At 43.4% G+C, this 27,363-nt stretch overlaps 1 protein-coding gene across 1 annotated transcript; it reads right to left on the minus strand.

Moving 5' to 3' along the window:
- Positions 1–27,098, minus strand: MUC13 (mucin 13, cell surface associated). The gene is made up of 12 exons (XM_069579339.1): positions 26,979–27,098; positions 23,729–24,670; positions 19,693–19,815; positions 18,356–18,462; positions 14,507–14,562; positions 10,767–10,930; positions 8,048–8,173; positions 7,616–7,733; positions 6,934–6,971; positions 5,216–5,300; positions 2,451–2,646; positions 1–931 (listed from the first exon to the last, which is right to left on the minus strand). Exons 1-11 carry the CDS (start codon positions 27,028–27,030, stop codon positions 2,451–2,453), a joined length of 2,007 nt encoding a protein of 668 aa, XP_069435440.1. The 5' UTR covers positions 27,031–27,098; the 3' UTR covers positions 1–931.
- Positions 27,099–27,363: the final 265 nt, after the last annotated feature.

The raw sequence follows: 27,363 nt of genomic DNA on the forward strand, positions 1-27,363 counted from the left end.
TATTAAAGACACTTTATTTGTCATATTTTATAGTTAACAGTCAAGAACAAATAATAATAATAATAAAAAATAACTTGCACGGAGACAGGACATTAGACATAAGCAAGGATACTGTTAACATTAAAGAAAGACTGCGCTCGAGGTGACTGCCCCCATTCTTGGCTGTGTGTATGTTGGTGGCCGCTGCTGAGCCTCTGAGGGAAGGCTGATGCTTTGGTGAAGTACCTCTGGAATCTGTATCACAAGGCTCGAGGGACATTTCCAGTCCAGGCCTTCTAGTTGACATTAAGAAGGTCCTGCATTGCCAGTAACTGCTCCTCAAAAACTAAGAGACATGTCTCTTTTTCTGTCCCCTGGGTGTGAGGCCAGGTCACAAACTCCCAGCAGGAAAATAAAATCCCTATATTTGAGGAACAGAAGTACCACTCTGTTTTAACTTGCCAGAGAATGAATTTGAGCACCTTGAAGGATGGTATCTCCTCCCATTGCCTGGGACCTCCATAGCTGGTGTGTAAGAGTCTTCCAAAATTAGGCCACTTATCTGCAGTGTATCAACTCCAAGCAACATTATTCTAGACTCTTGCGGAGTGAATAATCCTGGGGAACTTCCTTCTAGATAGGAAATGGTTATTGTTGCCCCACCGGGAAGAAAAACTAACCACTTTCCTGACTGGAGCAAATCAACTATCTTGCAAATGCTCACAGTATCTATATGCATTTAATTTCACAGGTACTTAGTTAGCAAACAAGCTGTATTCATTGTAAATAGTCACAACTTCCATTCGGAGAGGCTAGATATTGGATGGAAGAGAAGTACCAAAGGCCAGATCTTCAAGGCTGCTCCCTTCTCCATCAGTCTTTTGAACATTCAAAATAAAAGCTCATATGTTAGGTTGAGGGGCTGTAGATGGATCCAAATTCTTGCAAAATTCTAGACAAAATGAGAGAGGGGAGGGGAACTCTTAGAAAAGAGAAGAAATGTATAAGAAAATTTAGTTTCATAAGTGATTAACATTGTTTTAAATATTATTTGAATAATATTATTCAAATAGCTCTTTATGCACTTTGGCTTATTTGATCTTTATCCTCTGAAGTAGGCTTCATTTAGTGCATTTCACAGAGGAGTAAACTAACCCAGAGAAGTCAAATAACCTGTCAGAGATCACACAGCTCAGAGCAGGAAGGGCCAGACTGTGAACCAGGTCTGTCAGATTCTAAATCCCATGTGTACTCAGCCACTAAAGGCCTTTCCTCAGAGGCAATACTTGAAGTAAGCATTCCACCAGTGTGGAGAAAGGGAGGCTTGAAGTGAGTTCAGCGGAAGGTTCACGTCATGTAGGACCAACAGGCGTCCATGGGACATCCATTCTCGACTACTGCTGACTAGACCCTGTGTCCAACCCCAGGTGGCCCACTTTGTGCAAATCACCCCTTCATGCACACATGAAATAGAGTCCATGACTAAAGGAAAATCAACCATGAGATTTTAAAATAAAACGATTCAGATTTTCCCAGAATATTCAAAGTGCGTTAAGACTCTCAAAGGATGACCTGCTCACCCGGGCCACCCGCAGAAGCTGAGCTCAAATCTGGGAAGCGGGGATGCTGTGACCCCTCCCCCGGCCCTTCCCTCAACCTCCTAGGTCCTCCTCCTCAGCTTCTTTATTTTTCTTCTCTCCTGGGATGCCTCACCCCTCCTTCTTCCTCTTTCTCCCCACTCTTCCTCTTTTAAACAAGTCATTTTTCTCCTTGCCTCTTCTGTTTCCCCCTCCTCTTCTCCGGCCCCTTCTCCTTTGCCTTCTGTCTTGTCACTCCTTGCAGGAGTCTCCTCTGACAGGCTTTCTCCTTTCAGTATTTCATTCGGTCACACTGAGCAATGCCAGCTTCAATTCTCTAACACAAGTCTCATGAGAACAAGCTATTCACCTTGAAAGTCCTCCCAAGGGAAAGAATATTACCAGCCTCACTTGTTACTTTAGAAATTGACCAGGTTGCCTTGTGGTCTGGGTGGGGAGGAGAGGAGAGATTTGCCTTTATGTGGGCTGGCTGGAAAGGACCCATGTAAACAGAACCATGCTTACATCCAATAGTCCTTCCCAGACCAGACCTAGGTTGGGTCCTAGGGCCTTCAGCAGTCTAGGAATTATCACAACCACTGGAGTTATAGCCCAAGAAATGTATAATTTAAAGAGACATTAAGGGCATCTGAATTAAGCTTCCCTTTTTACAGCTGAGGAAATAGATGGTGAGAGAAATTAAGTGGTGTGTCTAAAGTCACATAGATGGTCACTGTTAGGGACCCACTGGTGGCTAATTATAATAGCTTCCTGATGAAAAATAAAAAAGGTCTACGGGGCAGCCAGGGCTGCTGCTGATATAGTAGCCAGGTCCCAAGTCTGCCCTGGGGCATTTCACTTAACAAAGGCAAATAGAAAACACACAATACTCACCTAATAGTCCGGTAGGGTGTAGGGGCTTGTGTAGGGGTTCTGTGACTCGTTGTCTCTGGGCAGGTTCACCCTGACCTTAGGGAAGATGCTCCCCTCTGCTCCTAGATTGCTAAAGCCAGTCTCCTTGAGTCTCAGATTTTGTGAGTCCTTCTCAATCAAGGTCTCTTCCTCTACATCCCTGCCTTTGTTCTTTAACCTGTTAATTGGTAACAGAAATTAGGATCTGACAGTGGTGGCAAGTTCCTTGAAGCAAATGTTAATATTCTTTTTTCAATATGTAAATTTTTTAAATAATTTCAAATTTACATGTAAGTTATTAAAAAAAATTACACAAAGCTCCCATACATCTGTCACCCAGAGTTCCCAACTGTTAACATTCCTGAACCATTTAAGAATAAGCTACAGACCTGATGTAATACTTCAGTACTTCATTCAGTGTAGATTCCCTGACTCGCCTCATAAGCTCCATGTAAACATCAAAACCAGAACATTGTCCTGATCCAACATTACCATCTATTAGTAATTCTGCCTGTCATATTACATTTTGCTAATAATGTTAGTATTTGTCAGTGTGCCTTTGAATTACTTATGGAAATGATAGTAAAAGTTAAAGAAAAAGGATGATTTGTAATACAGTTTTCATTCAAGCAAAGTCAATTCTATAGAAGCACCTCAATGAAGAAGATGAGTTCAGGCATAAAGGTCTTAAGGAAAAATAGAAGTTTCCCAGGATCTGCTGCGAGCCCTCAAGGACCTCAAATGTAAGCATTCAGTGCCAAGTGGAAGGATTTGAGGCGAGGGAGGCACTTGCCTCCCTGCCAGTTAACTCTGATCGTGACCATTCTTTCCTTCTGGCCCACAGTCACCAACAGTGCTGCTCTCTTAGAGTGGGTGGTAGGGCCAGAGGCATCCGTGAAGGCCACAGCGCGGTCCAAGGGTGACTCTCAGGCCCTGGGGTGTTGTAAAGGACGACCCACTTGCCTGCTGACCCTGATAGCCAGCCTAGCCCACCACAGAGTTCCTCCCTGTGACAACACTCCTGTCTAAGGTGGCTGAGAAGAGGCTCCCTTCCCTTGGGAGTGGGCAAGAAATTCTAATTCTTGGAGGGCTTCGGGAGAAATGAATCCAAGGCTGAGCTAAGAGCAAAACCGGGCTCTGCAGCAGGAAGAGGGAACTGAGAACCAAGACTGTTCGGGGACACAGCTCTATTGCAGCCCCTGAGGGCCCTGGAGACATGGCAGTGAGCCGGTTCTCCGTGGAGGAGGCAGCCTTGCTCCGGAGCTTATGTCCTGGGCCCCCTCCCCCTGGGAAAGGGAAGGCCATGTTCCCAGTTCCCAGCTTGGCATCCTTGCAATCAAGTCTCTGGGGAAGAGTTAATAACAAAATGGAGTGAAAAGGAAAAAAAAAAGAAGAAGAAACAAAATATTTTAGGAATGAAAACTATTTGTCCTCTCACATTACAGTGCAAGAAAACCTATTTGCCAAAATATAAGCTATGAGCCAAATGCTACTTTTAAAAAGTAGCTTTTCATTTTTTTAAATCAGAGTGGCTCCTCCCTTGGCACATCTAGAATGGAATAGATGATAGCATTCCATCCCTGTTAATAGAGGGAACTTTATCTAAATGTAGAATGAATGAATGGACCCTACTTAAGTTTTTAAAAAGGGCACTTAAGGCACCAAACTAAAAAAACACCATGCAGAGATAATGTTTCTACTAAAAACCCAGGAGGCTCAGGTGAGGTGTCCTTGTCCTTGTGTTAGTCACTCCGTCACGTTCAACTCTGTGACCCCATGGACTGTAGCCTACAGGCTCCTCTGTCCATAGGATTCTCCAAACAAGAATACTGGAGTGGGTTGCCATGACCTTCTCCAGGGGATCTTCCCAACCCCGGGATCAAACCCAGGTCTCCTGCATTGTAGGCATATTCTTCATCATCTGACCACCAGGGATGTTAGGCTATTTGCAGAGAGATTCTGGGAAGGGGTGACTTGATGAAAATTATATTTGACAATATCAATGGAGTTAAATATTGCTAACAAAATATTTTCTGTTTTTGTTTTGGTTTTTCGGGGTTTGGTTTTTTTTTTTTTTTTGAGCAAATGAAGGTTTATTGTAGGGCAAACAAGGAGAATGAGTGGCTCATGCTCAAAAATACCCAAACTACCCAGAGCGTTTTTAATGACCTCAGAAAATGGTTGCTGTGTCACTTTATAGGCTTCCCTGGTGGCTCAGATGGTGAAGAATCTGCCTACAATGCAGGAGACCTGGGTTCAGTCCCAGGCTTGGGAAGATCCCCTGGAGAAGGGAATGGCCACCCACTCCCCTGGACAGAGGAGCCTGGCGGGCTAACAACCCATGGGGTCACAGAGTCAGACACTACTGAGCAACTAACACTGATGTCACTTTATAGTATTAAGCAAAAACAAATCTCAACAAAAAATTTTAAAGCACAAAAGATACAAAATTCATTTTAAACAGTAGCCAAAAACCTAGAAGGATGTATGCCAAAATGTTGGTTGTTTCAGGGTGGTGGGTTTTGTGGGTGATTTTTTCATTCTGCTCTCTTACACACGTTCTATTTTCTTCAGTGAATCATGTGTAGCTTATAGAATCAGAAGAAAGTTCTGATGATAAAAGGTCAATGGTATTAGAGAGGCCTTATTTTCCTTCTGTTGCCTGGGAAAGGCTGGGTGTGTTTGGAAACCAGAGTGTAGTGCTGATGGTGCTGTGACCCAAGAAAGGGACACTTTGTCCCATATACCTCATTGAGACGATGAGTGCAATCAGCATGCCAAGAATAACGACGCCAGCAATGGTGCCCACGATCGTGAGGATCAGCTGAAATGCTGAAAGGGAAAAGAGAAGAGTAGGAACAGCTTCCCCCAAGCAGACCCGCCCCCCCCCCCCCAACTCCTCTACTGCACAGGTATGGGAATTCCCAGTGGTTTCTGGCCAAGAACACAATGGGGCTCTGGTCTGTGACCCCCTCTTCCAGGGCCAGGATGAGTGGGTGGCTCACTTCCTTTAACACTATGTCCACTGTCTCCCCCAACTGTGTCTTCAGAACTCAGAGAGACAAACTTGCCAGGCAAAAGAAGACCATAAACACAACGGAGGTCGTGGTGGCAGGCCTTCCTGGGCTTCGTAGGGAGTGGGATCTCACCTGAGGTCCACTCTACCTCCTTACCTCTGCTGCCTTTGCCTGCCACCATAGCTGATTTTGCTGATAAACTTAGGGGAACTAGGTTGCAGTTAAATCTGTCACTAACAGAGGAGCCAGGTAAAGGCTGGATGGGATCGGTGAGGGAAGAGTCTGGAGGTTCATTCCCACTCCGTCTCCTCTAGATCTGCTCTGTTTAGTGTTCCTGAGCACTTAAAATGTCGTCCTGATGTGGCATGTCAGTGTAACGTACACAGTGGATTTCAAACACATAGGATGAAAAAAAAATTGTGAAATATCTCTAATAATTCTTACATTGATTGCCTGCTAAAATGATACTATTTTCCATATAGTGAGTGAAATAACATTTCATTAAAAATCAATTTCACCTATTTCTCTTTACTTTTAAAATGTTACGTAGAATTTTTAAAATCTGGAATTAAGTCTGAAGTTCATGTTGTATTTTGATTGGTCAGTGCTGCTCTAGATCTTCCTGCTCCATGACTGCCCTTTATGCCACCTCTAACTAACCAGGATGCATGGGGCCATTGATCATTAAGTCTGGAAAAAAGCCTCAAAGGTCATCTGATCCAAACTTCTCACGTTATAGATGGAGACACTGAAAGCCCAGAAGGAAGAAATGACTTATCAAACCCAGGTTCACAATAAAATACGGCAGAAAAGAAAAGCATTTCTCACCACTAACTTTGTGGCTGGCTGGGAAACTAACAGAAATATTTCCTTCACCTTGGGTCATTGATCTTTAGTTCATTATATAAAATTTTAAATATAATATAGTTAGTATTGCCCCAGTCTGGTGAGGGTAGGGCATGGGAGGGAACAAAGCAACTCAATTTACAGCAATATATCCCAAACGTGGAAAAGAGGGAAAAAATTGTTGAAAAACACTAGTAAAACAAAAAGACGATTTGAGTATTAAAATGTCTGGTTTCTAGTTTTGCTCCACTATGAACATAAACATTTTTGGAATATACTGGTCTTTATCCTTTCTAGTAGCAGACAGTGAATATTTAATCTAATGCAGGAAATGAATACAATGTTGGGACAACCTTCTTTGGCCTGGGACAAGTCCAGGGGTTCCAGCCCATCTCTTGGGCTAAGTTCCATTGTTTCCCATAGCTGAGAGGCTCTACCTATGACCTAAGGGTGGGCATGGACTGGCCTGACCCAGAAGACAAACTCCAGGCAGATTTTCTTTCTCTTTATGTCAGAGACTTTGGGGGACTGGACAGAATTTTGAATGTGGTCAATGTCTGTTTCTCAGAAGCTTAATAACAAAGCAAGACTTTTGTACTCACAGTCTTCACAGTTGACTCCACTGTAGCCAAACGCACACCTAAAATACAAGAAGGAATAGGAAGGTGTGGGAAAGAACCTTATGAAAGCAGGTCAGAGTTCCCACCCAACCTCCATGTCTCCCACGCATCCTTCGTTCATTGTCTGCTCCCCGTTCTGTCTCCTCTTTCTCTTTTCTTCCTTATGCACCCCGATCTTCCAGCTAAGTACCTTGCATGGCTCTCGGGAAGACTGAGGGGCATACAGTCCTGTGTGGTTCCATTTGCTACCAACTGAATGCTCCATCTTCAGAGCATTGGGAGGATTCATCCGTTTGGGGGAAGATGAGTCCCAGAGGCCTAGCACTTAGTGGGACCCCTCAAGCTGTGAGACCACATGGTCACTCTGCTACTTATTTGCTGCCCTGTGAGCAGGGACTTGCCATTCATATTCTCTGAGCTTTAGTTGTATCACTTGAAAATGGGGGAATGAATACATTCCTGAAGTTGTTATTTGAGAAGCATTACCTACTGTAGTTCCCAGCACACAGATAAACGTTCGAAAATTGATGGTGGTGGTGGTGATGCTCTGAACCTTCTGCCAGTGAACCAACTTCCCAAGCTAAACTCGTACATACATTACAAGCTCTGTCCTTTTCACCTAGCCTTAGCTATGAAAAGATGAGAAAGGGGTGATTTCTCTTACGCTTGACAAGTGTTTTGATCATCTTCCTTGTAGCCTGGCAGGCACACGCAGGCAGCACTCCCATTTCTCACTAGGCATTGCCTCTTGTGCTCTGCGTTGCATGTATCAGAACACGAAGCTGCAAAAGAGAGGGATTTCTGGGTGATTTTCAGAAACAGCCTCTTCAACCCCAAAGTGACACATCTCAGAATATAATTTTTCACATTGCTTTTTCTGGGTGAAACTAGGCGCTCAGTGGCTGTGAAGTGGTACGTGGACCTCCTCACCAGCTCTTACCCAAGGCTCCCTCCAGGCCCATAGAACAAAAGCCAAAATTCACATCCCTCAGACTCTGAAATGCACATGGAGGCTTGAGCAGGAAAGTGTGTACTTTGTGAGAATGCAGAAGAAAAGGGGAAAGAGGTGAGCCATTTGAAGCAGATGAACACTTACCAACACACATAGGTATCTGTGGGTTTGGTCTCGCCAGCCCCTCTTTGCACTCACATAGTAAACCACTGTCACAGTCATTTTGGTCATTCGGTTTTTTACAACCATAGTAATCACACCGATCTTGCGCTGAGAGGCACAAATAATTCAAAGACATACTTAGCAAGACAATATGGATAAGGTAACTTGTGAAAACACCTCGTTCCATTGTGGTCATCACTGCCTTTCAACACATTTTGGGATTCAACCAATGAAAATCCAAGATTCTGAAATTCAGCTCCCCAGTGGGTCTCTTCTGTAAATATTTCTTTATATTATTCAATTAAAATTAATTCAATCCCATGCAGTAGGATTATATTCAAATTCTCTTTTGCACCTAGCTCTTTGCTGGGTTCCAGAAAGGACACAGTAGCTGCATAAGTTTGGGACCCCATCTTTGGAGAGTTACATGTTTGTACCCATAGAAAGTTGCAACCAGCAACTTGTAGCACAGACTTTAAGTACAACGGGAATTCGGGGGCTCAGATAGCTAAAGATAACATGGGGAAGGTGGAAATTGGGCTAAGTCTTGAAAGAGGAAAGATTTAATATTCCGAGGCAAAGTCTAAGTGCAGTAAACAAGGGATGAAAAGGAGGAAAGGATTGTTGTCTGAGAGTAATGGGACTGTACTTGGGCAGGGGAGAGGCAGTGAGGTGAGGTGGAAGAAAACAGAATTCTTGGCTCTGCAGTTGATGGTCTGGAGGCTTTTGTTCAATCATTTGATTTTTGGTGGGTTCAAGGTGTCTTCCACCTGTGAAATGGGGCTAATGCAAGTGTCTACTATAGGAGACTCAACAGATAATCATCCCTTTGTCCATTCATTGGTATAGCAGGGTTAGAAGGCTAGGTTAAGGCCACTGACTTTTATCCTACAAGTCTGAGAATCCATTGTAGATTCTGAGCAGAAGCATGGCCATGAGAAAATCATCTTTTAAGAATGTTAGTCTAGAAACAGACTGGAAGGCATTAGGGACAAAAAGATGAATCTGAGAATAGATGAGGGGGAGAAAATAGGAGCAGGTAGAAGATATGTGGTTACTCTCTTCCAAACATCCAAGCCTGTAACTAACCTTCCTTTATCACCTGCTGTTTGAAAATGCCTCTAAATAAAAACTCAGGGAAAGAGATTTTACAACTGTTGACACAGAAGACAGACTCTGTCTTTGCAGCTGAAATGAGAGAGCGGCAAAAGGTGTTTTTCTCCAAAAGTTTTGAGCACTCCCTTCCACGTGCTGGGCGGTTCGTGCTCCTGTGGCCATCTCCAGCTGGCATCATTTGAGAATCTGTTAATGTATCTGTACCAGATACATAATGTACCAGAGCACATGCCTGGTCTCAGAGTGGAGAGACGCTGAGGGGAGTTGTCAAAAAGAGCAGTTCTTAGAGCTGAAGCCGAATGGTTTCAAGTTGACCAGGCTCAGAGCTAAGGCAGTTCAAGTAGAGCCAAATGAGAGAACTGCAAAGGGAACCCTAACTTTATCTTGAAGAATGCACTGGATATTTTCATTTGATGACCATTATGAGTGGTCCAACCCCAAGCTGATCAGGACTCTCAACTTCCTCACACTTGATAGAAATCTCATCTAGCCAAAAGTAGGGTGTACAGTAAGGTTTTGTCTTGCCCTGCTGACATTTTCATCTTCCAGGCGGGTATAGCTATTCTGACTACATGAATTGCTACTCTGGACCAAATTCTGACCCCCAAGGAGAAATTTATTGGCAGGTAGAAGTGACTGGTTCCTTGGAAGACAAGGACCAAGTGATAGCCAGAAACAGGAGTATGACTTGGAGAGAGTAAATATTGAAATGTTCAGAAAGGCTAAGGTGTAGTTCCATGGTATGAGACTCTGGAAGATTAAAACAGTTCAGGAAAGTAAGAAGCTTTGAAAATGTAATCCTAACTGTGCAGCTGCAAATGACCCCCAATGAGCTATAAAAAAAACAAAAGTGGGAGAAGGCCAGGTAATTTAAAGAAACTGGCATGGTTTGCACAGGAAATTCTCAGAGGAGAGACATAAACAAAATATAAAAAGAAAGTCCTGAAACCAAAGGTGGAAAATTAGAAGTATGACAGTCCAGAGCCCCAAATGAGTTCAGGCTTGTTACAAGCAAAACCCAAAACAAGGACAACAAAAATCCAATTACAAAGAGCAAAGGGTTAAAAATAAAAAATGAGCAAATAAAGAGTGTGTGTGTTTCCCATGTCACAGGGGCTCATGGAAAGGCCAGGCCTGGTTGGTGTGTTTATAAAACAGCAGAAGTGAACTGTTATAGCTCTCCCATGGGCATGTACATCTGCCTAAAGGGGAACTGTGTAACTAAAACTTTCTATAAGCATTTGGAAAGCTGTAACTTGGTATAGAGCTCTCCTGTTTCCTCCTTTCTTCATCTTTCCCAGTCCAGAGGCTGTTTACCCAAGGCTACCTTTGAGGAAGAGGAAGAAACTAGTCAGTTTGATGACTTAGGAGATGGTTATAAGTGAGCAGAAGTCAAGTGACTGGGGAAAGGGAGGGAGGAAGAAAGGACAGGTTCAAAGAAAACTCAGAGATGTCTGTGGATTCAATTATCCAGTTCTTCTGGCCCCCTTCACAAGGAAAGTAAAACATTTACTTCTATTTATTTATAATAGAAAATGTAGATAGGTCTTCAGGTAAATGTTGAATAAAATTATTTAATACTTACGGTCATATCCTGAAAAGTTACTTGAGGGGCTATTAGTCGCTTTTCTAATGGTATCTGATATGGATGTCTCAGTTTCCTTTGTACTTTCTGTAAACATGTTTACTACTGCTACGTCAACACCCTGGTTACCAGCACGCATTTCAGATCTTGCTGAAGCGGATGGGCTAAAAATGAAATGAATCCATCACTTGATGAATTGAACTAAAGCATCACCAAATTGGTCTTCAGACCTTCCAGACTCTGAAATCTCCCAGAGTTAGTCCCAACCCACTGTTTTATATCCACAGTTGAGGCTCAAAGAGGGAGGCCTGGGGTTGCTATAAGATGGCCATTTATAGACTTAGAGATCTCTATTCAATATGCATTCAGAGGAAATCTAGGACTATAGTAAGGCCCTATTGGAAGACACTTAGAAAAATTGTGGACAATCATTTCTAGGTGCCTGGATCGAACCAGAAGTAGAATCAGTGACATGTGAAACAGTAAGCTGCCGTTTTCTGTAGAAAATCAAGAGTAGATCTCCTGATGAGCTGTAAAATCTCAGATTTGTGCCTTGAGAGAGACAAAGGGGTATGTATTCCTTTCTGCACACAGAGAGAGCAGTAATTAACCATACTGAGTATGGATCATTCCCAGAAAGGGCCCAGAAAGCCAGCAGGCAGCTTCAAAGTGTGTGTGTATGACTAGGCCTGGGCACACCTGACCCAGAGGAGAACTGATCCCAAGAAAGGAGGGGCCGTGGGAAGCATCAGACATGCATGCGTGCTAAGTTGCTTCAGTTGTGTCCAGCTCTTTGCAATCCTATGTACCACAGCCCACCAGGCTCCTCTGTCCATGGGATTCTCCAGGCAAGAATTATGGAGTGGGTTGCCATTCCCTTCTTCAGGGGAATCTTTCCAACCCAGGGATGGAACCAGCATCTCTTTAGACCTCCGCCATTGGCCAGGTGGGTTCTTTACCACTAGCACCACTTGGGAAGCCCGGGAAGCATCAGAATGTAATACCAAATCACATCACCTTGCTGCAAGACATCATAAGGGTCTTTCCCTCTCTCTAATTAGCACTACAGTTTGGGGTCCTGAGATCAGCTGTGCCAAGTTCTAATTCTTTCATTTATCTCCCCCCCCAAAAAAAAATCAAGTGATACAACCACTGAGAGAGAGAGGAAAAAAAAAAAGGACTTTAAAACACGTCTTCCCTCTCTGACTTGTGGCCATGTGTTTTTAAGACTCAGGATATATTTTTGCAGTCCTATTGTTTTCCTATACTCCATTCTGACTTTTGAATAAATATAGAAGTTGGAAAACACAGCCAACCCTACTTAGATAATGTTTGCAGCTATATGGGTTCTGTGGAACAATCCAGAAAATCCAAAACATGAACCAAATTCTGCTTTTAGGAATGATCACCTCAAAAAAAGGAGTCCAAAAAACAAAGTGGGCTTTAGAATCTTAACGTTTCATGATTTGTTCATGGTAGAACTCAGAGGTAACAGAGGAAGGTACCAGGCAGTGAGAAAGGGGTACCTGGTAGTTGAAAGATGACCAGAGATCTATGGTATAATTTTGCTGTGGGGCTAGGAAAGAAATGCCATCTGTAATTCATTCATCATCTGAAGACCCTACTAGCATACAGTTCAGGAGGCAAGACATTACTCATGGAAGAGTTCAAGGAAAGGATGGAGTGGCCATGTACTCAAGTGACAAAAAGTTGTCGTATACAGAACCAGGGGAGAAGGCAATGGCAACCCACTCCAGTACTCTTGCCTGGAAACTCCCATGGATGGAGGAGCCTGGTGGGCTGCAGTCCAAGGGGGCACTAAGAGTCGGATACAACTGAGCGACTTCACTTTCACTTTTCACTTTCATGCATTGGAGAAGGAAATGGCAACCCACTCCAGTGTTCTTGCCTGGAGAATCCCAGGGACAGAGGAGCCTGGTGGGCTGCCGTCTATGGGGTCGCACAGAGTCGGACACTACTGAAGCGACTTAGCAGCAGCAGCAGCAGCAGCAGCATACAGAACCAGGGCACTAGCCTCCAAGTTAAGAACCCAGAGATCTAGACCCAGGGGAGCCACCATCTTCTGTGGCCCAAGACCAGTCCTAACTTCCCTCAGCCCGAGTGTCCTCCTCTGTCCAAAGAGAGATTGGCGTATAGGAGGAATTCTGGGGATCCTTCCAATTCCAACATTCAGGCAGTAAATAAAGAGCTTGGGGATTCCAAGGAGAGAGCACTGGTCTGGAGCCTAAGAAATGCCCTCTGAAGTGAGACTGAGGTCCATCAGCCCGCCACTGCCCACAAGCTGAGGGAGTTGCTCCTCTTAGGACACTGAGTTCACAGGTAAGGTGTTGTCACCAAACTCCCCTGGGTCCCTTTCTGTAACACCCTAAAAATGGAAGGAGTGCCACAGTTTCAGGGAACCACTCCCCACCAAATGACTCCGTGGGGCCAGCTCTCCATCACACTTGCAGGGTCCCCTATTCTGGAAGGCAAACAGACGGGAACTAATACATGTTGAAACTGACTACATGCCAGGTACTTTGCACAGGGAAGCTTTCCAACAGTATCTCATTTGCTCTCCACAGGGTTCTGGGAAAGTTGATCAGAGTAAACCAGATATACAGATTAGGTAACAAAAGTCCAGAGAGGTTAAAACACGCACCCAGTAACACAGCAATAAGATGCCAAGGCTGGGATTCAAGAAGAGGTTTGCCTACTACCTACTACCGTCATACCTCACTGTTCCTGCTTTTATCCAGTCATCCCGATGCATGAACTCCCTGTTGTCCCCTAAACCAAGCTGAACACGCTTCAGTGATGTGTAGCCTTCAGTATTGTCTGCTGTGTCTCCAGCTTCCAGCCACTGTGTTGGGGCCCAGCCTCTCTGCCTGCTGCCTGTACCGTGCCTCCCATTAGACTGCCTCCTGGCTACCAGTCACACGTGCCCCTTGCTCATCACCAAGATCAAAACTCACTACTTTTAGGGGGGCTTCTCTTAATTCATCTTTCTCCACAAATGATTTGACAAAGTTTATGAAGATAGATGTGATAATAAAACCACAGAAATACAAATACATTAGAGCTGGTTGTTCTGCACGATTCTGTTTACCTTAGAGAGTTCTTTCCTCAGCCTGCAGCACTTGTGTATCAATGTGCTTCAGAGAAGGCCAACATGGAATCACTAATTTCTTAAGAATCCTCTACCTCTTTGGGTTTCCAAACAGCACACAGCCCTGGTCACTACATGCTGATACGCTCACTGCACGCCTGTTCTTACTGTAGAAAGAGCTCACGACAGGCCCTTCAGTGACCAGTCATGTGACTTGGGTCTTCCTATCTGCCTCATTTCCCCCTTTGAAGGAAGAGATGGTCATGAACCATTCATTCTCCTCCAGGCCCCCTGGGATGCACATTCCAGGGAATAGCCAGGTGTGGTTTGTAGCCAAGGGATCAAACAGAACAAACAGATTCAGGTGATGTCCTGGACCATGTGAGCAAGTTGCTAAGTAGCCAATCACAGGGAACATCTTGCTATCCCCAGGCTACACCCTGCCCACCCAGGCCAGGGTCAATGTGCATCTGAGTCAGGGCCCTTTGTGGTCCTCAGACTGACCACCTCTTCTTGACTTGTGACTGGCCACCCTAGGACTTCAGCGCCATATGGGGAACGCAAGAGGAGACTAAAAGTTAGGGAACATAGCCTGCTTCCAAAGTACTCTGTGGGTCCACAGCAAACTTACCTTACTTTAACAATTACAGTCTGTCCGTAATCAGAATTGTTAAAGGTATCTCTAAACTGTGGAGAAGAAGAACAGATTTAATAACAACTACAGCAAGGGGGAAAAGTAATAATATATCTAGATTTTTAATAGAAACCCATTTCTAAATTCACTTATGTAACACAGCAAATTTATTCTTTACATGCGCTCTAACACCTTTCAGTAATTTCTGCTCTAAAATAGGATAATTCTGGTGTAAGTCTGAGCTACCCAGGAAAAAGATGGAAGCCTGAAGCACTCAGTCAAATCAATACTCTTAAATATAGCGTGACTGACTTGTTTTCTCTTTTCAAAGTCATGTGAAGTTTTGCATCTTTGTTAGACTTACCTAACGGCATACTTCATACACTCATCAGTTTACCCAAGGAAGACTTAAATGCTTCCCTTCCCAAGGCATTATACCAGAGACATAGATTACCAAGATGGGCGGACCCAGCCTATGATCAAGTTACACCATGTAACCTCAGATTACACCGTGAAGCTGACAGAGGTAAGTGCCAGAGATAATACAATCTTCCATGGAAGTTCAAAGAAACGCTCTTTCAGTCTCAGAGCCCAAGACAGGCCTTCATAAAGGAAACGGCCTGTAAAGCATTTCAGTAGGTGGCACGGGTCCAGGGAGTAGACAGAGGAAGGAATAGCTCACACCAATGCTTGGAAGCAGTGTGGCTCAGAAGGGTCAAGTTTCTCCATTTGTCAGCGTTTGCAAAATTTAACTTCTCTGAACCTCACTTTCTCACTGGGAAATTTGAGACAGCAGTAATTCCCACCGACTAGGGTTCTAATGTGTAGAAAATGCGATGGAATACATGATACATAGCTTTGTGAGCTGGAAGGGGCTCCAGCACTGGTAGATCTTATTAGGCCTGGGTTGTGTTCTAAGAGCAGACAACTCTAGATACCTGTAAACAAGTGGCCAGAGATGAAGCTGGGACCTCTGGCAGGGGTGAGGTGGAGGTAGGCTGGAGGTCCCAGCTAGAAGGTAAGTTAATTGATGCCAAGAATGGGTTCATTTTCTCCTTCTTATGATACCACCCATACCTGCCCATCCCCAGCTCCCATCCCATAGCACTCAGCATAGGGCCATCTCCAGGAAACAGTCAACAAACACAAGCTGACTGATGATTGAAGAAATTAAATGTGAAATCATAATCTTGGACATGTCTTCCTCTCTTTGGACCTCAGTCTTGATATTTATTACATGAATGTTGAACTGGGTTGGTGCAACTTTTTATAATTCAAGAATTTTATTGTTTCCCCCCACACTTTAAAAGATCATAGCAACCAGTGTAATTTTAAGAGATATTAAAACATTTCTCTTATTCTAGTCAAATTCAAATAAATTTGATACTCTAGTTAAGGCTGAGCAGCCTTGTATCCAGAATATGTCTCTATTCCTTTCAATTCTTTTAAATATCAGAAAGAGCTGGTATTTCTGTAAACCATCAGAGCACTGGGAGTCTATGTAGGATCAAGTTCACTGGATGACCTCCAAGGTTCTATCCAGCTCCACTGTTGACCATTGGCCATTTAAATTTCTTAATTTCAAAAAAAAAAAAGATTGCAAAATTAGCATCTGGTATAGGAAAAAGGTTTTCCTTTTCTTTTTTCTTTCTTCCAGGTCATCCTTCGAGGATTTGAGGATATACACTTACTGATCTGAAAGGCCAAAAGGCTGGGCATGGGGGCAGGAATTACGTAAACAGGCCTGCCAGGCCCCCACTGCACAACAGAGCCAGCAGGGGAGAAGCAGCAGCCCTGAGGGTCAGGCAGGTCTGGGTTCAAATCCTCGTCCTCACTCATCAGCTGGGTGACCTTCGGTCAGTTTACTTAGCCTTCCTGATCCTTGACTACCTACCTCACCTGCTAAACAGTACCATAGTGCCATCTTCCCCATGTGGCTACTTTGCAAATTAGAAATATACATAAAATGCCAGGTACAGTATAACAGGGAAACTTCAAATCCCTACGCAGCCTGTCCACTTGGATCTAGCTGGGGACAAAATAGACCCTGAGAGTCTTCTCAGGGCCTGAGCTAGCACTGCCCCGGCTACATGGTCTGCTAAGAGGACATTAAAGAAAGTAAACTGTCTTTCTTTTCCTATCTTCAGGAGTTGCAAAGGAGTTCTGGTGTATCCCTTTCAGATTAGAAGTTTCTTGGATATTATAAAGTGCTCTGTCCCCTCCCTGGCACCTCTGGGACCATCAAGATCTGACTGAACAAGTCACTAAACTAGTCTCTGAAGACCAGGGGCCTAGATCTGTAGCAGGAAAAGGCTTCTGGACACTCATATACCCAAATCATGTTGGGAAATGCAGTGGCTGCAGTGGCCAGTGCTCAGTAAAGCCACAGGAGACAACTGAAGGATTTCCTAGAAATGGAAACGCTGGTGTTGCTTATCCTCAATGTGCCAGATATCATCTGAGCAGGAAATTGGAATGTAGATCCAGGGTAAGAAGCTAAGTCACGGCCAGCAGGCCACTCATGCGCAAGAGGTAAGGCAAAGGGGCTCAGGCAAGCCTGGGATACAGCAGACACAGCTTTTATCACAGCAGTGCCAGGCACAGCTGTTTGGTCATGAGCACGTGCTCTCCCTGGACTATCTGTAAGGTCATTTGGGTAAGATTTTTTCACGTTTTAACAATCCTAATAACAAAACTTTTATAATTATGTAATTTCAAATGCAAACACACTGTCATAGAGTAAAACGTTAATTTTTTTTAAAGTTGTACAAAATGCTTTATTGGTTTCTTTAAAAGCACAAAAACCATAAAGCATGGTAGCTTCCACTTTAGAGCCTCTAATCTAATCAAGTTTCATTTGAACACTGAGAAGACAAGATTAAGAGTTAAAGTGTCATGCCAAAAGCACACACAACTAATAAAAAACACAAATCTCTGACAAACCTCACATTCATTCTCATGCCATACTCCAAGGACCTTGGACATCTTTTGATTTTTGACTTAAAAGAGGTGTTTTTATCCTCTTTGCGTAATTTTTAATCTGTGGCTAGATGCTGTTATTCCGTACTTCGTGGTCCATTTTCATGGCCACCATGCTTCCTGGGCCCCATTAAGACATTAGTTTTTTAAAGTCTTTCTCCACCTAGCGCTCTGAGATATATTTCCAACCTAATATTTTTCCCTTCAAAACTAAATTTTGAGAAACACGGGCTGGACACCCTCTCTGAGACCTTCCAGACCTTCCTGACATATGTGGTTCCAGAACAGAGATCTCCATCTCCTGCATGTCGACAGACTCACTCACAGTAGTCAACATGAAATGAAACTGTTGTTCATTTTGACATTTTTGACAACGGGATAAAGAAGTAATGTTTATTAATTCAGATGGAGTTCCTCTTCCGGACATTAAAGAAGCCAGACTAGTTTAGAAATGTATGCAAATGTATGCAAAAGGAAAAAATACAATTTTTCAATTCTTTTCAATTCTATGGAAATAATTTATTTTAAAACAGCATTACATTTATCTGCCCACTTAATCAGCCTCTGTAAGAAAGAGTATGGCATGGCTAGAAGTGGCTTTTGAAGGCCCTCGGCCATGCCAGGTATTACCTCTGGTTGTGGGATCACAGGGAGGCCCCCGGGTCCTAGAGGAAGAGCCCAGGCAACCAGGAAGCAGTGGCACTGGGAATTTGGAACAGCTACTGTTTGCAGACCAATAAGGGTACATTTCACTGTTTGAAACACTGGGATAGCTGGACCAGCCTATACCACCCAAATGCCGGTCTATACAAGTCAGTGTTAGAATAAAGAATATTTATAGAGGAAGGATGTTTGGAAAATACTTACAAATGTAGTAACTTGAGTGTATAAATTCTGATACGCCTTAGAGGTTTTATTTTCAAATTCAGGTGTGTATGACATTTTGACCTTAATTGTACCAGGGAATATCTTTCCTGAAATTCAAGCAGAATCTTTCTGTGATATTCAATGTAAAGAAGGTCCATTTTGCTTAAAGCATAGATTATTTTTAAATTCTAAGCATATGATACTACAGTAATTCTGGAAATATGAAAAACATTACCCCAAACCCAACCTAACCTATCACAATTATTCTCATTTTGGTATATTTCTCCCAGCTCTTTTGTGTGTGTGTATGTCTAGTTTGTATCATTATAATTGCAAGTTTATATCATGAGTCTTCTTTACTTACTATTAATAGTAAACATTTTTCCAAGTCATTACTCAGTCTGCATAATTATTAGCTTAAATGCTATATATTCTGTGAAACACATCTTTCCTTCGTTGATGCAGTCACTCTTTGTTTTCAATGCTTCTAATTATTCAAAAGTAAAAAAATTTGCACAAATGTCTCAATGCACAAAACTTTTCTATATTTGGGGTCATTCACTTAGAGTGGATCCCCAAAATGAGATTACTCGTGCTAACAACAGGAACAGCCATTTGGCCTTGGGGATATCTCTAATCCCTGTGTCAACATGCATTCATTTCCAGTGCAGTTGGCAAGAAGGGATATTTCTTTTTCATAAAACAGACAAAAACATATAGCTCAGGAAGCAGCCTTGGACTTTTATAGCACCCAGCCGATCTAACCAAAAAAGTATAGTGTCAATTTGCTCTTAAAGTCCATTTCCAGAGCTGAGAAGTTCTTAAGTCTCCAAAAATAAGATTTGGTGTTATGGTACAAGCAAATCCTATGACAAAAAAACTAAGCCAAAGTCAGAGACCAGGTTCCTGGCTTGTCTGACTCTGTCGTTTTAGGAAATCACCTCATTTTGCATCGGTGTCCCCATGTAACAGCATTGCTTTGTATTTATGCAGTCTTTGTAATTTTACACACTTACATCTATCATTTTACACACTTACCTTTCTACACCTATCATTTACGTTTTGACCCTATGGCACTGATCCTCAACCAGATAAAGTGAAGGGACCCATTCCCTCCCATACCTCTAGAACTAGTTCACATATCTGAATTGGTCCATTTCCTCTCCCACTAGGTTCCACTGAGATAAAGACAGAAACTTTTTTTCTGCTTGGCTGGCCTTTGTCGCCTCCAAATTTTCTTCTCCTTTTGATATTCCAGAAGCTCTTTTTGTCATTAAGTTTTCTATTCCCTTTAGGCCTGAGATGCACATTTCCATTGTTCATCCTTTGTAACTCACCTTCATTGCATTTGGAAGACTTATAGTAATATCCTTCTGAACACAGGCAAAAATAATCATTATGCAGATTAACACACAAAGAACCATCCTTACAGGAATCCTCTTTGCAAGGTGTGCTGGGACCTGAGATACAGTAGAAAGAGATTAAAAATCCACAAGTGACAACAAATTACACCTGGAAATATACTTTTAAATCTTCATGTCTCCCTCCTGGGCACTTTCTATTACTTGGTTGTGTTATGCCATGGCATACCCTTAGAACAGCTAGAAACAAACACATATTTTCTTATGTCTCTAGGAAGATTGTTGCTAAAATTCTAGAGCCAAGCACTTGTCAGTAGTAAAGGTCAGAGGTTGGTGAGTAACAGTCTGCTCAGAAAGAGATCCCAGTGTTCTAATTCCAAGGAGTAAGGAAACTCTGGATTTCATAGACCCTCCAGAACATTGATATCCGCTCCTCCAATACTAGGTGGGGTGCTCCAAAATCATTTTAGAGAAAGCACCATATTTTTTTCAGAAGATATGAATGACTGACTTACAGGGAGGACCAGGCAAAAAACTACCCCCCACCCCAAACTGGATTTTATACTCTGGGTAGCATACATGGTACACAGACCTATGAGGGAGGGGAAGGGAACAAAGTGGGTTAACTCAGTGAGAATTCTAAGAGGAAGTGATGAAGGGCCACTCTACTTTCTGGCTTTCTGAGTGGATGACTGAATGAATGGCGAGAAGAATATGACTACGGTTTCTACACCACTGGCGAGGATTCCTAGATCAGACAGCGTGCAGCATCTTTCCTATCTTTGGAAAACTGACGGGATCCGAGAAGAGAAGTCACCAGTTAGCCAAACGGCGATCTTGGCTAGCCATTTCCCTCTGTCAAATGAGACGATTCTGAGCTTTGATTTCAGAATAGGTTGAATGACTGACAACCTTCAGAGCTGTCTTAAAATTCTAATGGTTCCATAGGTGGAAATCATTGCTTAAAAATAAAACTACATATAAGGTACAATGTATATAACATGGTCTCTTTTTTATTGAAATATAGTTGATCTACAATGTTAGTTTCAAGTGTACAGTATAGTGATTCAGTATTTTTGCAGATTATACTACATTATAAGTTATTACAAGATAATAGCTATAATTCCCTGTGGTATATAGTATATCCTTGTTGCTTATCTCTTTTATACATAGTAGTTTGACTCTGTTAATCCCATATTCCTAATTTGTCCCTCTCCCTTTTGGTGGTTCAGAGAGGGTGATGGCACCCTCCAGAGTACTCCAGTACTCTTGCCTGGAAACTCCCATGGACGGAGGGGCCTGGTATGCTACAGTCCATGGGGTCACGAAGAGTTGGACATGTCTGAGAGACTTCACTTTCACTTTTCACTTTCATGCATTGGAGAAGGAAATGGCAACCCACTCCAGTGTTCTTGCCTAGAGAATCCCAGGGACGGGGGAGCCTGGTGGGCTGCTGTCTATGGGGTCGCACAGAGTCAGACACGACTGAAGTGACTTAGCAGCAGCAGCATATACTTTTACCCCATTTAAGCTATTTTTCCATAACTATGGGCCTAATTCACTTTTATTAAAAAATAAAATAGTGCTAGTGAGGAATTCTCATACTGGTGGGAATATAAATATAAAGTATAGCCATTTTAGAAGACAGGTTGGCAGTTTCTTACGAAACTAAACTTTACTATATGACCCAGCAAGTACAAGCCTTAGTATTTACTCAATATAAATGCTAAGTATTCACTTAGTATTTACCAACCTTTTTCCACTCAAAATCCTGCAAATGAATACTTAGAGCAGTTTTACTCATAATTGCCAAAACTTGGAGGCAATCAAGATGTCCTTCAGTAGGTAAGTGAATAAACAAACTTGTACAGCCAGACAGTGGAATTTTATTCATGTTCAAGCCTTGAAAATCAACATGGCGGAATCTTAAAAGCATATTACTAAATGAAAGCAGCCTATCTGAAAAGGCTACATACTGTGTGATTCTAACAACATGACATTCTGAAAAAGGCAAACTATGGCAACAAAAGATCAGCAGTTGCCAAGGGTTAGCAGGGAAAGAGGGGTGAATAGGCAGAGTACAGCAGATTGCTAGGAAGGTGAAAACAGTCTTTATGATGGATACATATCATTCTACATTTGTCCAAACCTATAGAATATACAATAGTAAACCCTCAGTAAACTGGACTTAGGGTGATTATGATATGTCAGTGTCGATTCATCAGTTGTCACAAATGTACGCTCTGATGAGGAATGTTGATAATAAGGGAGGCTGTGCAGGTATGGGGGCAGGGAAATATGGGAAATTGGCCTACATTTCTCCCAATTTTGCTGTGAATCTAAAACTTCTCTAAAAGATAAATTCTATCTAAAATGAATATTTTTAAGAGTAAAAGAAAAAAAACAACAACAGGCTACCTGGACATAGGAGGCATAGTGCATACAATATCTCACAAACAACAATAAGGGTCAGCTCTCTAACAGGGTGTTAACCAATATTCTAAGTAAATGGCTTCTTAACAAAGCCTTAACCACATTACAAGGATGATTTGGAATCAGCCTAGGGAAGAAATCAAGTGCAGCACCATTTTGGATATACTGGTCAGATAACTCCCAGTGTGGCTTTCTCCTTGGCCAAAAGGACAGACTCGGTAGCATTTCTGTGTGCCAGGAATAAAGTCACAGGATGTTACAGTGAGAAAAGGATTTTGTGGCTATTTAGTTCAATCATCCCTTATTACAGGTGAGTATGTTGAAGCCAAAAGAGAATTGGTTTGGCCCATGCCACATGGTTAGTATAGGGCCAGAACACAAGAAGGCTGCCTTACTCTGACAGAGGGTCTAGGGAAGCAGAAATGGCACAGAAAAGCTCCCTTTCCTGACTACAGGAGAGCTGATTGCATAGCTGTTCCAAACCTGAAAGAAGATGGGGAAGCAGGTTTCAGTGCACCCTCTGGCTCCATTTCCTTAATCATTGATTTCTTAGATCTACCAAAGATTACTGAGGAAGCCAAAAGAAGAATGTATAGGAAGACATCAGCTTGCTCTTTGACCCTGGGCAAGTGGCTGCCCTCACTGAGCCTCAGTCTCCCTAACTGAGAATAACAGGGTTTATCTAGATCCTTTAAACATAGGTTTAAGGACTCTTTTAGACCAGGGGTTGGAACGCTATGACTCATAAGCCAATTCTTGCCAGTCCTCCTCTGTTTTTGTAAACTACGTTTATCGGTGCACAATCAGCACGTTCATGTGTATGTTGTCCGTGGCTCTGATGTTAATACGGCTGAGTGGGGTAGTTGTTTAACAGATCTCATTATGGCCCACAAAACCTAAAATATTTATTAGTTTGTCTCCACTGGTAAAGTTTACTAACCAAACTTTTTCTATTCTATACCAAACTTTGGGAAAAGCAGCAAGTGTTTCCTGTCTCAATAACATAGGCTGGAGGCCAACCTTCATCTCTTAGACAGTGTCCCTAAACATCTGTCCTTTGGATCATGACTCTGGTAATGTCACATGTTTTCAATAACATTTGATGAGGAATCAGGGTAGAACTGGCTCCTTTTTTCAGTAGACTGAGGATCTAGTAGTGGGGCTAGCGATCTCATCAGTGCTTATTAGCACCTGACCTCAGAGAAAAGAAACTATTTCTAAAAATCTCCTAGGGAGAGGGAAGCTGCAAAAGTAGCTCTCACAAAGTCCAAGTTTAAAAAATTTTCTACATCTGGCAAGTAGCTTGAGGAGAGAACAGAATGGAACTGCAGGTAATCTTTTAGCATCTCTGCCATCACTATTAGCCTGTGTGACCCAGACTTTTTAATTCCAGGGTTTTACATCCAAGGACACCTTGGGTTTCTTTACACACACTTCCCTTCTCTGGCAGAACACACATACTTACCATCCTTCACAATACTGTGACTCCTTAGTGAGGAGACTTGAGGGACTTGCTCTTACCTGGAGTATGTATGGTAGGAGTAGACGTATTCGAGGCGGTAGCAGGAGTTATACTTACCTGCAGAAGTAGGTGTACTCGTAGCAGTGTTAGAAGTTGTACTCCCTGCGAATGCAGTGGATGTGCTTGGGACGGGAGGGGCTGTAGTATTTGTGGTGGTAGACGCACTTGTGCCAGGAGGGGTTGGAGTACTCGTGGTGGTGGGTGGACTTGTGCCGGGAGGGGCTGTAGTGTCTGTGGTGGGTGGACTTGTGCCGGGAGGGGCTGTAGTGTCTGTGGTGGGTGGACTTGTGCCGGGAGGGGCTGTAGTGTCTGTGGTGGGTGGGCTTGTGCCGGGAGGGGCTGTAGTGTCTGTGGTGGGTGGGCTTGTGCCGGGAGGGGCTGTAGTGTCTGTGGTGGGTGGGCTTGTGCCGGGAGGGGCTGTAGTGTCTGTGGTGGGTGGGCTTGTGCCGGGAGGGGCTGTAGTGTCTGTGGTGGGTGGGCTTGTGCCGGGAGGGGCTGTAGTGTCTGTGGTGGGTGGGCTTGTGCCGGGAGGGGCTGTAGTGTCTGTGGTGGGTGGACTTGTGCCGGGAGGGGCTGTAGTGTCTGTGGTGGGTGGGCTTGTGCCGGGAGGGGCTGTAGTGTCTGTGGTGGGTGGGCTTGTGCCGGGAGGGGCTGTAGTGTCTGTGGTGGGTGGACTTGTGCCGGGAGGGGCTGTAGTGTCTGTGGTGGGTGGGCTTGTGCCGGGAGGGGCTGTAGTGTCTGTGGTGGGTGGGCTTGTGCCGGGAGGGGCTGTAGTGTCTGTGGTGGGTGGACTTGTGCCGGGAGGGGCTGTAGTGTCTGTGGTGGGTGGGCTTGTGCCGGGAGGGGCTGTAGTGTCTGTGGTGGGTGGGCTTGTGCCGGGAGGGGCTGTAGTGTCTGTGGTGGGTGGACTTGTGGTGATAGGAGCTGCAGTAGATGCGGCTGAAGCAGGTGTACTTGTGACGGTAGAGGCACTTGAGGCTGCATTGTCTTGCCTCATGGCTGGAAGAATAAAGATACCAAGTTTCAGAAAACAAAACACTGAACATATAATGGCAGTTGCTATTATTTAATACTAATTAGTACCTAATCCATTTTTTCCTGAAAAATAAATGCAGTGGACTATATTAAAAATAAAAATACATGACTATTTCTTTAAAAAAAACTGACATAAATGAAATTAAAAATTGAACAGACAAAACTGGAAAACTGTTACTGGGGAGTTCTCTGGTGGGTGGCCTAATGGTTACGATTCTGGGCTTTCACTGCAGTGGCCTGGGTTCCATTCTTCATCATGGAACTGAGATCCTACAAGCTGTGCATCATGGCAAAAAAAAAAAAAAAAAAGTTACTGAAAAGTACGATGATGGCAGTTGGCCTGTTAGCTCAGCTGGTTAGAAAAATATGAAAGTGAAAGTGAAGTCGCTCAGTCGTGTCCGACTCTTTGCGACCTCATGGACTGTAGCCTATCAGGCTCCTCTGTCCATGGGATTTTCCAGGCAAGAGTACTGGAGTGGATTGCCATTTCCTTCTCCAGGGGATGGATTGCCATTTCCTTCTCCAGGGGATCTTCCCGACCCAGGAATCGAACCCGAGTCTCCCGCATTGCAGGCAGACACTTTACTGTCTGAGCCACCAGGGAAGCCACTTCTATTAAGCCACAATTATTGTATTAATTGTTATTAATTATAATTTATTAATATAATTTGAAATATAATTATATATTAATATCAATATATCATATTATTATGAGATGTAATATAATTTATGTCTGTAGTTGCAGAACCGTCGATCTGAATTTAATAGTCCTCAGAGTAGTTCTCAGTGAGGACAATTGAAAATGCCACCAGGGGACGCTGTTTACCACCTGTAAGTGGCTTCCTTTTTGTCCTTACAGTTCATGGGAATTACCTCAATTTTCCATTACAGGACATATTAGTTGAGGGATGGTAGAGAAGGGGGTATGTTTAAACAATGATGAAAAATACCCCCATTAAGGTATTTAATGTATCAAACTTCTTTCAAGATGTTTTCTAGTGATGTGTACCCAATTCTTAATTCTAGACACACAAACTTTTTAAAGAGTAAGATGAATAAAGATCATCTTTACCCTAAGGGCTATGGTAATCATGAAAGTCACTTTTTCCCACTCTTAGGAATCCCTGGACACATGAAGTAGTAAACTCTTAGTGATCCCATAATCACTTTTCTAGAACCCTTAATTGTCTCCAAAAGCTCTGAGAATGATGGTCAGTTTAAAAGAAATAATTAAAAGAAAAGTTTTAGTGAGGAAGCTATTCCTAAACCTTTGGATATAGAAAACTGCTGAAGATGCCACCAGATTTCCCCTTGGGTCTGGACACGCCTGGATGGTAGAATCTGGCTCTTCACCTTGAAGAGGGCCTGGTCTAACCAGTCAGTCACAGGCACGTGTCCTTCCAGGAACAAGAGAACGGTTGACCAGCTGGCCATTTTGACTGCTGCTACCCTGCTCCTGCTGCTACGCTCACTTATCAAGGGCTTCCCTGCGCCCAGCTGTGCCTGTGGAGCAGATACGAGCATCAGCATTTGACAGGAGTGCCACCAACACTCAGAGGAGTAAGGGATGTGCCCAGAGGCAAACGCTAATTCCCAAGTATAAGGGGCAGAAAACTTCATGCCACATTCAGGGATTAAACCAGGTCCATGCTGTGTATTCGGAGAAGGCAGTGGCACCCCACTCCAGTACTCTTGCCTGGAAAATCCCATGGATGGAGGAGACTGGTAGGCTGCAGTCCATGGGGTCTCTGAGTCGGACACGACTGAGCGACTTCACTTTCACTTTTCACTTTCCTGCATTGGAGAAGGAAATGGCAACCCACTCCAGTGTTGTTGCCTGGAGAATCCCAGGGACAGGGGAGCCTGGTGGGCTGCCATCTATGGGGTCGCACAGAGTCGGATACGACTGAAGTGACTTAGCAGCATGCTCTGTATTAGAACCCAAATGACATTTGGGGGTTAAACAGAAGGACATTCTAGAGCAATGAGCCCTTGGAACTACTAAATTGCTCTTGTCTGGCCTCAGGACTTTCAAGGCAAATCTCAGGCTCTCTGAACCCCAAATCCTAGTCCAGAAATTTCTTTTCACTACTGTTCTATCTGCCTTCATCACAGACTGAAATGCCTTGTGCCTTTGAGCCCCTAGAAAACTTCATCCACAACACAGTCCACCTAATGGGGCGGTGGGAACTAGTAGCTTAAGCCTGCTGATTCTATCTCAGAGACAACAAATATGATTAAAGGAATGAAAAAAAATTTAAGTGTTTCTTACCTAAGGCTTGAAAAAGGAGGGCAAGAAGAGCGAGGTGAGTGAAGGCTTTCATTTTGGATGTTCTCGCTAGGTAATCCAGGAAGGAAATTATTTGCCTCCAGCTATCTTTCTTTTAAACTCTCTCTCGGGTTCAAAGTCCAGTCATCAACTGACGTCAAAGCCAACAGAGGCAATTACTAGTTAGGGTTTGGTCGCATAACGTAGGTCTCTCTTGAGCTTTTATGAACCAGACCTTATGGATTATTTTTTCTGTCTCATAGTCCAAAATAACTCAGGACAGTCCATCCAAACATCCTCGGGAGATTATGGGGTGGAGGGGGGAATGTTAATGTCTTTATATCCCAAACATCCCCAAGTTATCACATTTTAGGAGGTCACCATTCCT

Source organism: Ovis canadensis, chromosome 1 (genome assembly GCF_042477335.2).
Source record: "Ovis canadensis isolate MfBH-ARS-UI-01 breed Bighorn chromosome 1, ARS-UI_OviCan_v2, whole genome shotgun sequence".
In the NCBI taxonomy this organism is placed as follows: domain Eukaryota; kingdom Metazoa; phylum Chordata; class Mammalia; order Artiodactyla; family Bovidae; genus Ovis; species Ovis canadensis.

Coding starts and splice junctions, on each gene's coding strand:
- MUC13 (XM_069579339.1), bottom strand. CDS start 27,030: ATGAAAGCCTTCACTCACCTCGCTCTTCTTGCCCTCCTTTTTCAAGCC. Junction 18,463..19,692: donor GTCTTCCAAATGCAATGAAG/GTGAGTTACAAA, acceptor CTTGAATTTCAG/GAAAGATATTCCCTGGTACA. Junction 8,174..10,766: donor TAACTTTTCAGGATATGACC/GTAAGTATTAAA, acceptor TGTGCCTCTCAG/CGCAAGATCGGTGTGATTAC.